The following is a 16,218-nucleotide window of genomic DNA, read 5'->3' as shown; positions in this document are numbered from 1 at the left end:
CTTCTTTTGCAAAACTTCAAATCTCTGGTGACTCAATCATCAATATGCATGAGTCATTAAGCCGCGGGCTTCCTCGCTTTCTCTTTTATTGATCCGCGTCTGAGCTGCTCCGATAACAGCCAAAGACAAGATATGAGACAACTTAAGGACCATGTCTCCACATAGAGAAACTATTGAGGAGCTGTTAGTGTTATTTAGGTTATAGTGACAGTGACAGACAGGTTGATCGTGATGGATGTGAGATGTCGATTTCTCTTCACCGCCTGCTCGCTGCTCATCGCGTGCAGTGACGGGTCTTCGTTCACCGACTGCATTCAGAGCAAAGGGAGAGCGGGGTTTTACAAGGGGTCCATAGACTCCACTGAATCAGGCGTGAAATGCATGAACTGGAGCGATGTGCCGGGTGTTATAGAGCGGTATCCGGGAAAAGGGCTTGGGGATCACAGTTTCTGCCGGAACCCGGACGGAAGAATTCGGCCCTGGTGTTTCTTCCCAAACAGCCGAGGACGCATAGACTGGGGGTACTGCGACTGCAAGCAAGGTATACTATATCAGATAAAAGTATCTAATTTGCAAAAAGCAGCCATTTATATTAACTCATGTGAGGGAAGGCTGCGCGTCAAGCAGGTTTCATTTTCTTAAACAAAAGAGTTACCTCCACGCGCCTTAGTTGTTCAAGATTTTTAAGATTAGTGTAATGTCTATTCTTAAATATTATGCTAAACTTATGATTCAAAATTAAACCATAGGCAGGTCAAAAATAGTGCAGGGCACGCAAGCAAGCTAAGACATGTTAACCTAAATGTATCATGCGTGGGAAAGGTATGCGCGCCCCAGGTAAGTTACCTAGTTACTGAGAAGAAAGCGGCCACTCTCATCCGGTGTAAGAGCTCGTTTTATCACATGCTTAAAGACAATCTCCAACAGCAGTTTTTGTAATTTGATATAATTTCGGCTGCAGCATGGGCTCTTTAGAAGTTATTAACTGTGCACGAGCGCTCTCTCGACAGGCTCGCTCGCTCTCGTGCTTGGTTATTTCTGGAGCGCGAGATAAAGAGTTAATGCGCTGATGAGGAAGCCAGTACGATGTAATTTGACAATCACTCAGTAGTATTTGAAACTATTACCTTTGTGACAACGTGAGAGAATAGTTTTGAGACGTAGGCTATGTATTTTACGGGAGACAGTGGCAGTAACACTTTTTACCACAACAATGAATAAGGTAATTTTGTTTTTAAAAGTAAATTTCTTTATAGAAGTCTAGGCTACAAAAAAGCTAACATGTCCACTGGTTTTCCCAATAAAAAAATGTTTATGGAACACATCCTGACCTTTGTGACAACATGCCCCAATGTGGCATAAACAATTTCCACATGTGACAACAATCCCCTGTGTTCCCAGAAACAATGAACTGTATTGTGGTGCATAGGCAAAAGCTGTGGTTACCAAGGTTCATTTTAAGGATAGGAATGTGCATCCTCATGGTCACTGATTTATCATGAAATTTTCATCAAACAATTTTCTTATAATATCCCTTGAAAATTTAAATACAGGCACAAATAGTCTGATAATGTAACCAACGGGGTCTAATATCGGCGATGGAAAGAAAACTGGGAGAAGATGGCTTAAACTGTAGGCTGAGTTCCTCCATAATCTTTCTGTATTTATTATTTTTGACATTTGTTTACGATCTTTCCAATTATATTAGTTAAAAAGCTTTTTGCATCTGGACATTTGATCAATGTTTTATTGTGTATTAAATGGGAACCGGATGAGTTTATTTAAATAGTATTTTATTAGTTTATATTTCCAGCACATCAGCCGTCTATCAATTTCCAAACATTCTGTGAATGTTTTGAAGCGCTTAAATGTTTGAAGAACATGTGCTGCCATCATGTTTAGTTGTGTACTGTGTGTGATTTATAACTGCTCTGAATGCAGCAGCTGGGCTGCACATACTGTAAACACTTAATGCATGAAAAGTGCTTTCACACACAGACATCTGTTCCAGTAGCAAGTGGAAATATATTAATAATGTTGTGGCCAATGTTTGAAAACAATCTCAAAGTCTTTTTAATGCAAGTTTATACAATGTGTCTATTTTTATGCAGTATTTTGGGTAACTCTTAGGTTAATACAACTTACTTGGCATATGATACATTAAAAGTATAAATTATTGCACTGTTTTTCCCAAGTTTATTGTAATTTGATAAGAGTCTGTATGAGAACCGAAATAGCTCTTTTGGTCACACTTTATATTAGGTGGCCTTAACTACTATGTACTTGCATCAAAAAACAAGTACAATGTACTTATTTTGGTCATACTGTATTGCAAAACACTTTTGCTATTGAGGTGGGATATGGGTAAGGTTAGGGGCAGATTTGGTGGTATGGGTTGGTTTAAGGGTGGGTTAAGGTATAAGGGATGGGTCAACAGTGTAATTATAATTGTAATTACAGAAATTAATTACAGATGTAATTATATATAGGTATTTAAAAAAAATATTAGTACAGTGTAAAAACATGTACATGTACACAATAAGTGTATTGTACCAAATGATTAATTTAAATGTAAGTACACAGTAGTTAAGGCCACCTAATATAAAGGCTCTTTTAGCCACAACTGCAAATTAAAATACAGTAAATCTGTGAATATTATGTCCAGTTAGAATGGAAAGATGTATTTTAATAGTAAAGTAATGACTTTTCTTATCTCTGCTCACCAGCTTTATAATAGACCTGACTGTATTGCTTGTACTCAATAGCTTACATTGTTTCCATGACATACATTATAGCTGGCAGTAATTTGCAGTATCACACACACAAACACACACATTTATTATAGAACTGACGAGAACTCATGTGGAGGTTAAAGCATTCCTCTGTCATCACATAAAGCAAGTCATGGATTTATGTTTTCTTGCTGTGTAACTGTGGGAATATTTGTAATGTGCACATTTATCAAAATTAAGGAGACCAGCGGACCCAAATGTTTGCAGAACATTACATTTTATCACTTGCCTGAGCAGGGAAGTTCAGCAACACTCAAGTTTAACTTGCTAGCTTTGTGTGCGTTTGCAGGTTCTTTGCGACTGCAGGGAGGCAGATCCAAGCTGGATGGTACAGTCGAAGTGTATCTGAATGGTGTGTGGGGAACCATCTGCGGTAACGGCTGGGATAACCGAGATGCCGCTGTGGTGTGTCGACAGCTGGGACAGGGGTAATACACATACACACATATACATACAGTATGTATACCATACTGTCATAGCACTTGTACTATTTCTGTAGTTATGTATACTGTATGCAATATCTTGATGACTTACTACATTTGCCAAATACTTGCAGTATAGCAGTATCACACACGTACAGAATGTCTCATAATGCAATGCTTTGGACTTGACCTTCCAATTCCGAGTATTATCACCCACAGTGCATGGCTTGATGCTTATTTTTTGCCTAGTAAGGAGCACATGTGCCCATAAGCTGAAGAAATGTTTTTACTTAATAAAAGGATACAATGATTGGATTTATAAGAATACAAAAACAACACCAGGTTTTTAAACATTTCTGTTTAAATTGTACTTAATAATTATGTAATTAATTTAAGGCCTTCTGTATATGCACAACACAGGACTTTTAATTATAAACAAGACCGAATCACGCTGTGATTTTGAAATGTATATGCTTTGCTATTTCTGACTGCTGATTCAAAAAGATGAGGGAGATAAAATATGCACTCTTAAAACCATCTACAACATATTGCAATATAAACATCATAAAGTAAACACTGGTCAAAAATTCATCAACCAACCACAGATCATAAGAAATAGATTTGTAAAAATGTGCGGCATTCATAACACACGCAATGGAGTAAAGTTGCTATTTTGAAACATGCAGCTCTTGTAGTTATTTTTAGGCTTATTAACCACATTCCTGTTTTTCTATGCCCAAAGTTAAGATGTCTTAAAATATTAATTCATATTTTTTAAATCATTATTTAAGAATTTTTATGATCTTAATTTTCATAAAACTGAGGATAAAGGTTCTTTTTTGTTTGCACACATGATTCTAAATAAATTTTACAGAATGCACACATTTCTTTTTAGTCACAAATGATCGTCAATAGAGTCAATTTAAACATCTCCTTCTTGACTTATTCAGCAGGACTATCAAGAGTTAAAGGAATAGTTCAACTAAAAAATAAAAATACCTAACCACAATAATTTACTCTCTCTAATGCCATTCCAAGTTCTTTTACTTAACACAAATATCAAAAATTAAGAAATTCTAAATTACCATCTTTGAGACACTAACAGGATGCCAGTTTCTGATTTAAACACGCAGTGTGGTGAGTTCATATGACAACAATGCCGTATATACTGGTGTTATGTACTAATATATACAGAGTAAGAATACAGAGTAAGAACAACGTAAGAGTGTTTGTTTATTTTGTCCCAACGCCTAAATACGAACTGGACAGTCCATGCGCTGCTGAAATATACAGCATTCATTATGTCTGTCCTCTGTGTGTAGAAAGGGATGTGCACTGCAGTGCAGTGAGAATAAAATACATTACTAGTGTTGTATTCAGATTTTGAAGCCACATTGTCATTGCCGTCACTACTGTGTTCTGATAACCATATGCTGCCCGTTTGTTTATTACCTAACCACAAAACAACCTTTGTAAGGTTGTGCATGGAATCCTTTGGTATTTGACCCCAGTGGGCCAAAGGTCAAAGGTCAATTTTTCACCTTAAAAATACAACATATGCTTAGTGAGTTGTCCAGCAGTAAATGTGTGTGTGCTGGTGTTTAAAAAGATTGCTGATTTCTCCGGAGAGTTGTAATCTTTGTCACGAACACACCCATGTGGTTTGTGTCCATCACGCTCACACGCATGCCTATCTGAGAGCGTTCATCTGAGATCATTACTGAGCGTGCTTAGAAAGAGGTGATCGCAGGGTCTCGTAGATCACATGACACAACAGTGACAGTTATGAGTCTGACAAAAAGTATTATTTTACCATTAAAACACAAACGGACACATACACATGTGTGGACCTGTCATCATTTGACCTGGGGAGCGTAGAACCCATTTGTCATTTATGAATAATTCATTGAGTCTCTCAACTTTGATAGGCGAATAGACATGAATTATTTAAAGGCTAGGGAGACAGATAGACTTCACAGACTTTGATTTATGTCTTCTATCTGTCTGTCTACCATAGGGGTTCTCAAGCTGTTTTGGTCCGCACTCCACCCATGTAGTAGAAGCCGTACTCATTAAGATCTCATAGGCAGCAAATTATGTCCTTAGGAATAAAAACACATTTCATTGTTTTGTCATTTTCATTATCATTGATTTATTACACATTTTTCGTCCCCAACACCATTTAAGGACATCATAGTAACTGTCTTGTTTGTATAATGGCTAATATTATATATATATTATATTAAATGGGTGTAACGGTACACGTATTCATATCGAAAATGTCGGTATGGGTCTTTAGTTTTGGTACGCATGTGCACCGAATAAATACAGCAGTGTTTTAACCACTGCACGAGTGAAACTTCATTGGATACTTAGAGTTTTATTATATGTAATTACTTTTGATAAGAAACAAAGTCTCATCTTTCAAATTATGTCCTTTTTTCAGGAAATTCAAACAATAATTGCCGTTTTGACGCTCTTTGATGAGGCACGACAGATCACTTTCTAAATGCCTCAGTTCAAACTGCAGCGCGGAGCGCGAGTGAGCATGATCGTCCCTTCGTCTTTACTTCTAGTTTTAATGTGAAATAAAACATGAATGAACATTTCATGCCTCACGTAATCACTCAATCAGTGTTTCAACTGCGGAAAGACGTCAATAAAACAGCTTGTAAACAAAATGTCACATAGTTCATTTACCTTAGGCAAGTCATCAGCGTCCACAGCTTGTTAGTTTTCTGGAGAAATGAAGTTCGCATACTCAGTGTATACCAGTGTTGGGGAAAGTTACTTTTAAAAGTAATGCATTACAATATTGCGTTACTCCCTAAAAAAGTAACTAATTACGTTACTTAGCTACTTTTTATGGAAAGTAATGCGTTACGTTACTTTTGCATTACTTTTTGAATATGAGCAGGGCTTGATTGTTTTTAATACAAGAAATTACATGAATACAAATGTAAAAGCCCTGTATCTTGTGAAGGAAAAGTAAATTCACGTCTGTAAAGTAAAACTCAGGATAAGAAGGTTTTCTGTTTTAATTCAATTTGATGAATACTAAATCTGTTTTTTGCGAGTGGGATGAATTAATGCATTCACATTTAGATCTATAGTAACAGCATGCTCACACAGCGCACTGTCAGTTAATAAATGGGGAAAAAGTAACTGGTGTTACTTTTTTGAAAAAGTAACTGATATTTTCTTGTAAATTAAAAAGTAATGCGTTACTTTACTAGTTACTTGAAAAAAGTTATATTATTACAATTAAAATACCCCCAACACTGGTGTATACTGATGATTTAGTTGTTTTTTCTCCAAGTAGTATTGGCTTTCAACAGCTGCTAAATAAATGTTCTGATTATGGGATCAGATATGATGTGCAATATAATGAAAAAAGGAGTGTTGCCATGATATGTTGAACAAAATGAATATAAATACTCTCCTCCTACAAATGCATATGCAATAAGGTCCTCAAAAATTACTGTGCCCTTAAGCCTTCAAACAAAAATTACTGTGTCCATAAGCCTTTTCATTGCTTATTTTTTACTGCACGTCTTTAGTAAATCCTGACAGTACTTTTTTAATGACAACTTTTAGTGAATCTGATCCCATATCTTACAGCAGGGACAGAAGGGAGTTCTGGCAAATACACAGGAATAATTTTCGATACGCTGTGGCTATAAAAATGATGCTCATTTAAATAAATATAAACTTTACAGAAATGTCTTGCGATACCATCGGCATCTCTTGCTGCCCAAGTGGGGTTGTGGCCCCAGGGTTCAGAACATTTGATCTACCATTTACTGACTTTAACAAAGGTAGATGAATAGTTGAAACAACATTAAAAATTATTAAATGCATAGCTGAGAAAAGTATCAATAATCATACAATAATCATCCTATTGTCCTTTTCTGTCTCAGCTATAGAGCGCGTGCACGTGTGAGTCCTCTGTCACGTCTGGTGGTGTCTGTAGTTCACTGGCAGACTGTGGGCTGTGATGGACAGGAAGAGGACTTACTGCAGTGCAATCGCACCGTCTGGAATGGGGGAGAGTGTGTTAACCGTCAGGCAGCTGCGGTCTCTTGCACGCCAGGGGAGGGTATGTACACGCTCACAAAGTCTTTGCATAAACACAGACATAATAACAAATATACTCTCAAGTTGAGAGAAAATAACTTGAAGTTGTGTGTGTGTGTGTGTGTGTAGCTTCAGTGTTTGTCCCAGTACGTCTCTCTGGTGGGCCATCAGCGTATGAGGGCAGAGTAGAGGTGTATCATGCAGGACAGTGGGGCACAGTGTGTGATGACCAATGGGATGATAATGACGCTGAGGTGGTCTGCAGGCAGCTGGGGTTGGGGTAAGACACACACACACACACAAATGTAAATGAGCTGAATGTTACAGGATTTGTTCTCTTGTCATGTGTCCAAATCTAGTTCAGTTGTTTTGCAGTAATGAAATCAGATGCATTCAGATGAATATATATGAAATATAATAATTTCATCTTATCGTGGTACTGAAATTGCATCAGACAACACAGCATTCATGTATATGCTTGCTTGTCATTCAATGCATAGTGAATGTAATGTGAGAATGAATGAATCCAGACACAGCTGTAGACACTACTGCTCTTTGTGTATGCCATTACATTCATGTTATGTCCATATGACAAAAAATACTTGAAATCTGATCTGGCTGTTGGCGTAATGGAGCCGACGAGACGCAAGGCGTGAGGATCCATTTGCAGACTGTGTATTAGAAATGTGGTAAAACACAGGCAGGGTCAAACGTCAGTAGACAGACATGTTGAGGGCAAGACACGAGTATACCAAAAGCATGCGTGGGTCATCGATCGGTGAACAATATCCAAAGGGGCTAGGCAGAGAGATAATCCAGGGACACAAGCAATAGTCTAAGAGAGGAGAAAACAGCGTCCAAAGGGCAAGGCAAGGGTTAATGCAGGAAACACAAAAGCAATAATCCAAACATGGGTAAACAGGCTAGGCAAGACTTAGACTATGAAAGATAAGGTAGCTATCGGCAATGACTGTGATAAGTGCTAGACAAAACTCGGCGATCTGTGCAAGGAAGTCCATGGTTTAAGTAGGGTGTGTGATTGTGTAATAGTTCTCAGGGGTGAGTGTGTGATTGGAATCAGCTGTGTGTGTCACCAGTGCAATGGATGATGGGAACTGTAGTCCGATGGTGAATTGCAACAATAATGTAGTCCAAGAGTCCATGTGGTGAGCTGGTGACCTCTGGTGGCGAGCAAATGGAAGTCCATGGACCTGATTCATGACAGAGCCCCCCCCCCAATGAGCGGCTTCCAGACACTCTAAACATTACACAATCCTGGAGGGTGGTGGAACAGGGGAAGGGACAGCGGGCCAGGTCCATGTAAAGGTGTAAGACCTTGGGACTGAGGCAGAGCTGGCAAGGAGCCAACGGGAGTCCACCAGGGCGCAGCAGATGGGACAGGAGCCCACCAGGGTCGAGCAGACGGGACATGAGTCCAACAGGGCGGAGTAGACTGGACATGAGTCCAACAGGGCGGAGCAGAAGATTTCCTTGGCAGAGCAGACGACCACCAGACCTGAGCAGAAGACCACCACGGCGGAGCAGGAGACCACCAGACCGGAGCAGACCACCACCACGGCAGAGCAAATGACGACCACGGAGGGCCAGACTGATCAGGAAACCATAGCTGAGACTGAGACCTAGGAAGAGACAGACAACACAGACAGAGTATTCATGGCCCGAAGGACTGAGGCAGGCAACACTACAAGTTCATCGACAGTCTCCCTAAAGACCACTGGGTGGGTTAATAGTTCATAATCAGGCTCATTATCTGCAACTGGACCAACAGACAGTTCGTAATCAAATGCATTGGCTGGAACAGACTGACAGATAGCTCAAAATCTGGGGAATAGACAGAGATTGAAGCAGACAGTTCAGTGACAGAAACTGGCAAGACAGACAGTTCAAAAAGAGACTCTTTGGTCAAAACGGGACAGACATATGGTTTAAACTTGCCTTGCCTTGACCGAGACAGGATGGGTTGACAGTTCATTAATGGCTTCTACATTTACATTTATTCATTTAGCTGACGCTTTTATCCAAAGCGACTTACAATTGCTATATATGTCAGAGGTCGCACGCCTCTGGAGCAACTAGGGGTTAAGTGTCTTGCTCAGGGACACATTGATGTCTCACAGTGGATTCGAACCTGGTTCTCTCACACCAAAGGCATGTGTCTTATCCACTGCGCCATCACCACCCTTCTAAGGCTTCTAAGTTCATGGCAGGCAGGGTTCATAGGCGGGTCCTTGGGCTGTGACAAGGCAACTGGAGCCTACAGGGAGTTCAGGTAAGGTTTCTGGGGTCGTGACTGGACTAATGGGGCAAATAACAGGTTCATAGATGGTTACCACTGACAACTCTGGAGGTTCTGCAGCAAACGCCGCCACCTAGCGGTGTAGCGGACATGTTACCTCTGTAGAACCTCCAGAGGTGAAGTGAAGTGAAGTGGCAGTATGTCACTTCACTTCACTTCACCTCTGGAGGTTCTACAGAGGTAACATCAGGAAACAGGTAGAGTTCATTAACAGGACAGATACCGTGCTCATCTACGGTTCCTTCAACCGTGACATGACAGGCTAAGAGTGTGTTGTTGGGCGCCACCACCACGCAAGGAGTGGAAGCAAGCACCGCCGCTTTGGGAGGTTCTGCAGCATGCGCTGCCACCTCTGGAGAAACTGCAGCAAGCACCGTCGCCTCAGGGAACACCGCAGCGAGTGCCACTACCTCCGGAGGTTCTGCAGCCTCAGCCGCCACCTCTAGAGATATCTTCGTGGACGCTGCCATCTCTGGGAGTTCTGTGGTGGTGTATGCAGACCAAACACACCAAAAAGCGATCCCCATCATGGGAAGCACTTTTGACAGGTGAAACAGGAGGGCTAGAATGAGTGGGTTTGGGGATACCAGCTGCGTGTGCAAGACACCAGCGGTGCATCCCTCACACTGGATACCAGACTGGGAAATCGAAGAACTGACCTGAAGAATGTCTGGGTGTAGCGGACAGGACGTGACAAGACTCTGGATAATTAGCTGTGACGTGGTGTGACTCTGAATGATCAGCTGTGATCTGACGTAACTCTGGATGATCAGCTGTGGTCTGACGTAACTCTGGATGACCAGCTGTGACACGGTGTGACTCTGGATGATGAGCTGAGACGTGAAGAGACTCTGGGTGATGAGCGCTGAGACGTGAAGAGACTCGTGACGATCAGCTGAGACGTGAAGAGACTCGTGACGATCAGCTGAGACGTGAAGAGACTCGTGACGATCAGCTGAGACGTGAAGAGACTCGTGACAAGTGCAAGAGTCCATGTGGTGAACGGGTGACCTCTGGTGGCGAGCAAATGGAAGTCCATGGACCTGATTCATGACAGATGGGCTGGAATGCATTAAATCATATTTCAAACAACATATGCGGTTTGGATTGGGTTTGATTTTTAATCAAATGAATCACACAATATACTGATTCTTTGATCAAATAAATCACAATTATAAACAAATAACTATATTTGTACTAGCTTATATTTATATAGATTTAGATATTTGTAACGGATTTGAGTCAAAATGTATCTGTTTTGGTTTTCAAATCTGATTCAGTTATTTTGTAGTTAAATCAGAGCCATTCAGGTAGTAAATATTTCAGTAAATCGTTTAGTCTAGTATATAACTGATAAATCTTGCCATGGTACTGAAATCATTAGATGCATCAGACAACATTCATGCATATGCTTACTTGCTATTCAATACATGGTGAATGTCACTTATGAGAAAGAAAGAGTTCAGAAGACATACTGAGCTTTGTGTATGCCATTACATTCTTGTTGAAAAAAAAAAAAAAAAAAAAAAAAAAAAAAAAAGCCTGAAATATAATCTGACTATTTGGACTGGAATGTTGCCACAGGTTGATGAGGCACAATCGCACGAAGATGAAGGAGATAAATAAAAGGTATTTTAATTAGTAAATCCAGGAAACAGGCAAGTATAACAGCATAATATGGACAAGAACGGACGAAGACTAAGGGAGACCTGAGGACATATAAAGCATGAACCAAACAAAGGAAACTAATGAGATAATTAAGACAACAGGTGAACTGAATGACTAATTAAACAGAATGGGGAAAACTAGGTCACAGGAGAAACAGAAAACCACAGACATAACAGTTCGCCCCCTCCTGGAAAGGCGTGTCCCTGCGCTGTAACATTCCAACTGAGGAGGGAGGGTGGGGGCTCAGGAGGGGGACGTGGAGCAGGAGGGGGGCTGAAACAAAAAGAGTCCAAAAAACAAGTCCATGGGGGAGTGGAGGGTGGGAGGAGCCAAGGGGAAGCCAGGAGCAGGAGGAGCCAGATGAAGATCCAGAGACCAGCCAGGATGAGGCCCCATGGCGGAGTCGAGGGAGGTAGGAGCCAGGGTGGAGAAGGCCTTGACGACATCCTGGGGACGACTGATGGAGATGGAGCCGATGGAATGGAAGCCCAGGATGGAGCCGAACAGATGGAGAGCCAGGGTGACATCGAGGATCCGGAGGGCCTAGGCGGAGCCAGCGGCTCAGGCGACTGAGGCAGAGGCAGTGATCCGGAATGCTACAGCGGAGCCGGAGTGATGGAGGATGAAGGTGGAGCTGAAGGGAAGGAGGAGCCTGACAGAGCCGGAGGGGCGGAGTGACGAGGTGTAGCCAGAGGAGTGGAGTCCTGAGGCGGCAGGTCGACGACTGACCAAAGCGGAGTAGGAGGGATGAGGGAGCCTGGTGGAGCTGGTGGGAGGACGGCCACGGTAGAGACGAGGGAGCTATGAGCCAAGGTGGAGCCAATGGTTCGAACGACCGAGATGGAGTCCAGGGCTCGGAGGCTGGAGGTGGAGACAGGGGATCCTCACGCCTTGGCAGAGCTGGAGGCTGGAAGTCCCGAGGCGATGGATCAGAGCGCCCAGCTGGCATAGACTGAGGGTGAGCTGAGTGGCTGACAGGCACCAGCGAGACTTGGGCTGAGGAACTGACCGGTTTAAGAGAAGGTGGGAGAGGGAGGCTGGGAGGGAACACAGGAGGATTTGAACCGGGGCGGAACCAGCGGAGACGCAGGAGATTCAGGGCTGGACGGGACCAGCGGAGACACAGGAGATTTAGGAGCACTGGGTATTACCTCCCCAAACCAGTCTATCAAATCCACTTCAAAGATGTCCATAAGTTCCTCAATATATTTTCCAGTGGCCAGTTGCAGCTCACCCTCAGCGGCGGGAGTGTGGGCGGGGCTTTCCTCCAAGCCCTCGATCTCCACTAAAACTCCCTCAGGAACAGACGATGTTGGCGGCTCACGCACTTGGTCAGAACACTCCTGAGGCTCAGGCTCCGGGGTGACGAATGGCTCAGTTGCGGGTTTCACCTCTGGCTCACGTGTCACGGCAGGCTCAGGCTCTCCGTCTGGAGTGGGCTCAGGCGATATCTCCGTGCAGCGGGATGATGGCTGGCTGGTCACTGGTTTGGGAGTGGGGCTGGAGATATAGTCCATTCTTCTCCTGTACCCACTCCACAAATGCGGCGAAACTGTCCCTGGGACCGTCCGCTGGAACGTGTGCCTTCGATCGCTCACTCAGGCTGACGTGGTAGAATACACAGAGCGAGCGATCGGGGTAATGGCTCAGGCACACGAGATGTAAAAAGTCCTGTGTGTGGTCCTCCAGGGGATGGTCACCCTGCTCCAGGCATAGCAGGGCTAAATCAGGACTGTCCATGGTGACAGGGAGTGGAAAAAAAAAAGAAAAATGCCGCAAAAAAAACTGTATGGGTCCGTTCTTCTGTCACAGGTTGATGAGGCACAATCACACGAAGATGAAGGAGATAAATAAAAGGTATTTTAATTAGTAAATCCAGGAAACAGGCAAGTATAACAGCATAATATGGACAAGAACGGACGAAGACTAAGGGAGACCTGAGGACATATAAAGCATGAACCAAACAAAGGAAACTAATGAGATAATTAAGACAACAGGTGAACTGAATGACTAATTAAACAGAATGGGGAAAACTAGGTCACAGGAGAAACAAAAAATTATATTTGTATTTATGAAATATTTATTATTAATAATTATTTTTTTATATTTAATTATTCTAAATGAATGTATTATTTTTTATTAATTATTAATTCATTAATTGACAGCCCTACAAAAATTACAAACCAAATCTGCCTGTTTGAACAAAGCCACAGAGGCTTGACCTGGTTTCTTGGGAACAAGCTGTCTATTTAGAGAAACACCAGGGTATTCTTACAACCAAGATTACAACCAAGAGAGGGAAAGAGAGGAGCAGAGTGTCTTCTCTGCATAAAAATGTGAAATATTTTCTTGGGAGGTTCCTGACACACAAAGCAAAAGTGTTCTCAGTAAGAAAGTGAGAGTGTGAGAGACAGAAAGAAAATGGAGATTTTGAGAGGATGAGAGCCAGAGGAACACAGAATGAGTGCAAAGACGCTTAAAGTGTGATTTAGAGGGAGGAAAGTAATTACAGAGGAATGGAAAGAGGGAATGGAAAGATCAAGATGTGAATAAGGTTGATTGTTTCAAGCATTTCAACTATATTATACCGGCGGGCGTAACAAATGGTGCCCAAAAGTGAGCTTTGCAGGTGTGTGTGAGTTTGTATAATAATCACTCATGTGAAGTGCTCTCTTTTGAGCGGAAAAACTCCTGTGGAATAAAACGCGTGGGTTCGTGCACATGTTGGAGACTGCAGTTCCACTTCATTTGCCTCTCAACTTTCACTGATTATTGACTGCTGAAATTTGTGCTTGATTGCCTATTAATCACAGAAAGAATTTAAAAATATATAATCTTATAGCCACTGGTGGAAAAAGTACTGAAAAAAGGACAAGTACTGTTACATTGCTGAAATAATACTTAATTACAAGTAAAAGTACTGGTGTCAAAACGGTACTTAAGTAAAAGTACAAATTACTCGTCTCAAAAACTACTCAGAGTACTAGTTACTAGTTACTTTTCAGTGGCAATATTTAATGAATTACTAAAAAATATTAATTCATATCTTCGCTTCTGGGTCCTAACACTCTGCCAGATGCCCCAAGAAAACAACAAACTGTGCTAATATACACCCACGATGTCATGTAATACTGAAAAATTCTAACCCAAACTTTATCTCCATACTGAAATCCCTGATGGCCAGACAGTGATTCAGCTAAAATATTAGTGTCTGAGACACTGTGAGCATGGAGACTGTAGTGTGCACAGCAAATCTTTAAATGCTTGGCTTAAATATGTAATATTAATTAAATAGTGCTCATAAATGGCTGTTGAGATAGTATTCTCAAATGAAATGAGTAGAAACATGGACCCCGGAAACTGCAGTCCTTATGTCAGACTTAACAAGAGGATTCTCCCCAAGCCGTCAAAGTGATGCCATCAGAGCGGAAGCGATTATGACGGCAGACTATTTTTTTCCCAGTGTATTGACTTGCACGGTTTAATTATTCACCACAAGACTAGTCATGTGCATTAAAAAAGTAAGTAGGGTCATTTTTGATTTCATGACGACTTCATGACTTCAATCATTTTCAGTACCATTGGCAAAACTACCACATATTGTATACTGCCATATAGATATTTTAATATTTCAAATTGTTTTGTCCATCCATTTTTTCAAGGCAAACATCATTTCAAGCTTTGAGTGGTTTAATCCAACTCTTCTAAAAAAGACACGTTCACTTTATATGATGAACAGATTTTAATATAGGCTTTTATTTACATAGCCTACATATAAACATTGATTAATTACCATTACAAAACTCTCAATCTTAAACATTTGCTCTTTCTGTGTATTTGTGTCTTTAAAATAGGGTAACTTTTTTGCAAAAGCTTGAAGCTTGATTTCAAATTTGAGTTTAAACTGAACTGAATTTACAAAAAAATGGCCCTTTCTTCCTGAAAATCAATGTGAATTAAAATGTGAATTAATCATATTAACATAAACAATTGTAATATACTGAATCAAGGACTAATTTTATTCTTTAGGGCTGTAATATATATCCATGCGCAATTCAGTAAGAAAAAAATTCCCATTCATTAAACAATAGACTGTTCTGCTCCCACTTTCCAAACTTTATTTGTCATTTTCTGTGTAAGTTTAAGAGAACAGCCTCAAAAAATAAAAAAGCACCCAATTACAGAATCACCATGTTTGTGATATTGTCTGTAGCTTTGCGTTTGCAGAGTGAAAATTTATTGTCTGAGCCGGCTGTAGTGATGAAGTACACATTATTGTATTTTTTAAAACGACGGTTTATTATGAAAATAATATACTGTAAAACAATATACTTGAGAACAAATTGAACGCAATGTTTCTAGACATTTAATTGCATGTTAATTGCAATTAAGTGAAAATGCATTATAGTGTAAATTTATAATAAATGCAATTAGCTGAATTATTTTTGACCCACTTATCTTTAGATGTAATTTCATATTTACTTCAGTTGTCTTTGAAATATGTTTACAGTATACGTCAATTTTAAAACACTGTTGAAACTTGTATGCCATGTATTTAAATATATTTGTAATTATTACACATGTGTAACATTGAAGTTGCAATTTAGAACTTTTCAAATACATTAACTATAATGTAAAAAAATTATTTAAATGTACATTACAGTTCAAATATTTATCAAGTACTTTACATGTTCTTTAATATGTTTTGATTTCAACACATCATAATAAATCTACTTATTTAGAGCACAACAAAAGATTACTAATAACATAATTGGACATTATTAGAAAGTGCAATTTTGAAACGTGTACTTAAGTGTGTTAAGATGCTTTTAAGTGGGCTTTTCTTTCATTAATATTATTTTTACAAGTACAGTTTTTGCTAAATACTTTTACCATTTAAAATACACTACAAGTGTACATTCAGTACAATAACTTATTGCAC

The 16,218-nt window shown here is 40.5% G+C and overlaps 1 protein-coding gene across 1 annotated transcript in view; it reads left to right on the top strand.

The window, feature by feature from the left end:
* Nucleotides 1-231: 231 nt before the first annotated feature.
* LOC306872721 (neurotrypsin-like) overlaps nt 232-16,218 on the top strand; it is a gene marked incomplete at both ends in the record, with an annotated part of 41,713 nt that continues 25,726 nt past the window's right edge. Inside the window, 4 exons of the mRNA XM_079421474.1 lie at nt 232-541; nt 3,082-3,220; nt 7,135-7,313; nt 7,421-7,571. Coding sequence (XP_079277600.1) covers nt 232-541; nt 3,082-3,220; nt 7,135-7,313; nt 7,421-7,571 — 779 coding nt within the window. The remainder of the gene's footprint in view (nt 542-3,081; nt 3,221-7,134; nt 7,314-7,420; nt 7,572-16,218) is intronic.

This window comes from Barbus barbus, assembly GCF_936440315.1.
Source record: "Barbus barbus genome assembly, chromosome: 7".
Taxonomy (NCBI): Eukaryota; Metazoa; Chordata; class Actinopteri; order Cypriniformes; family Cyprinidae; genus Barbus; species Barbus barbus.
The sequence above is the reverse complement of the archived record's forward strand: the minus strand, read 5'-3'. Positions and strand labels throughout refer to the sequence as shown.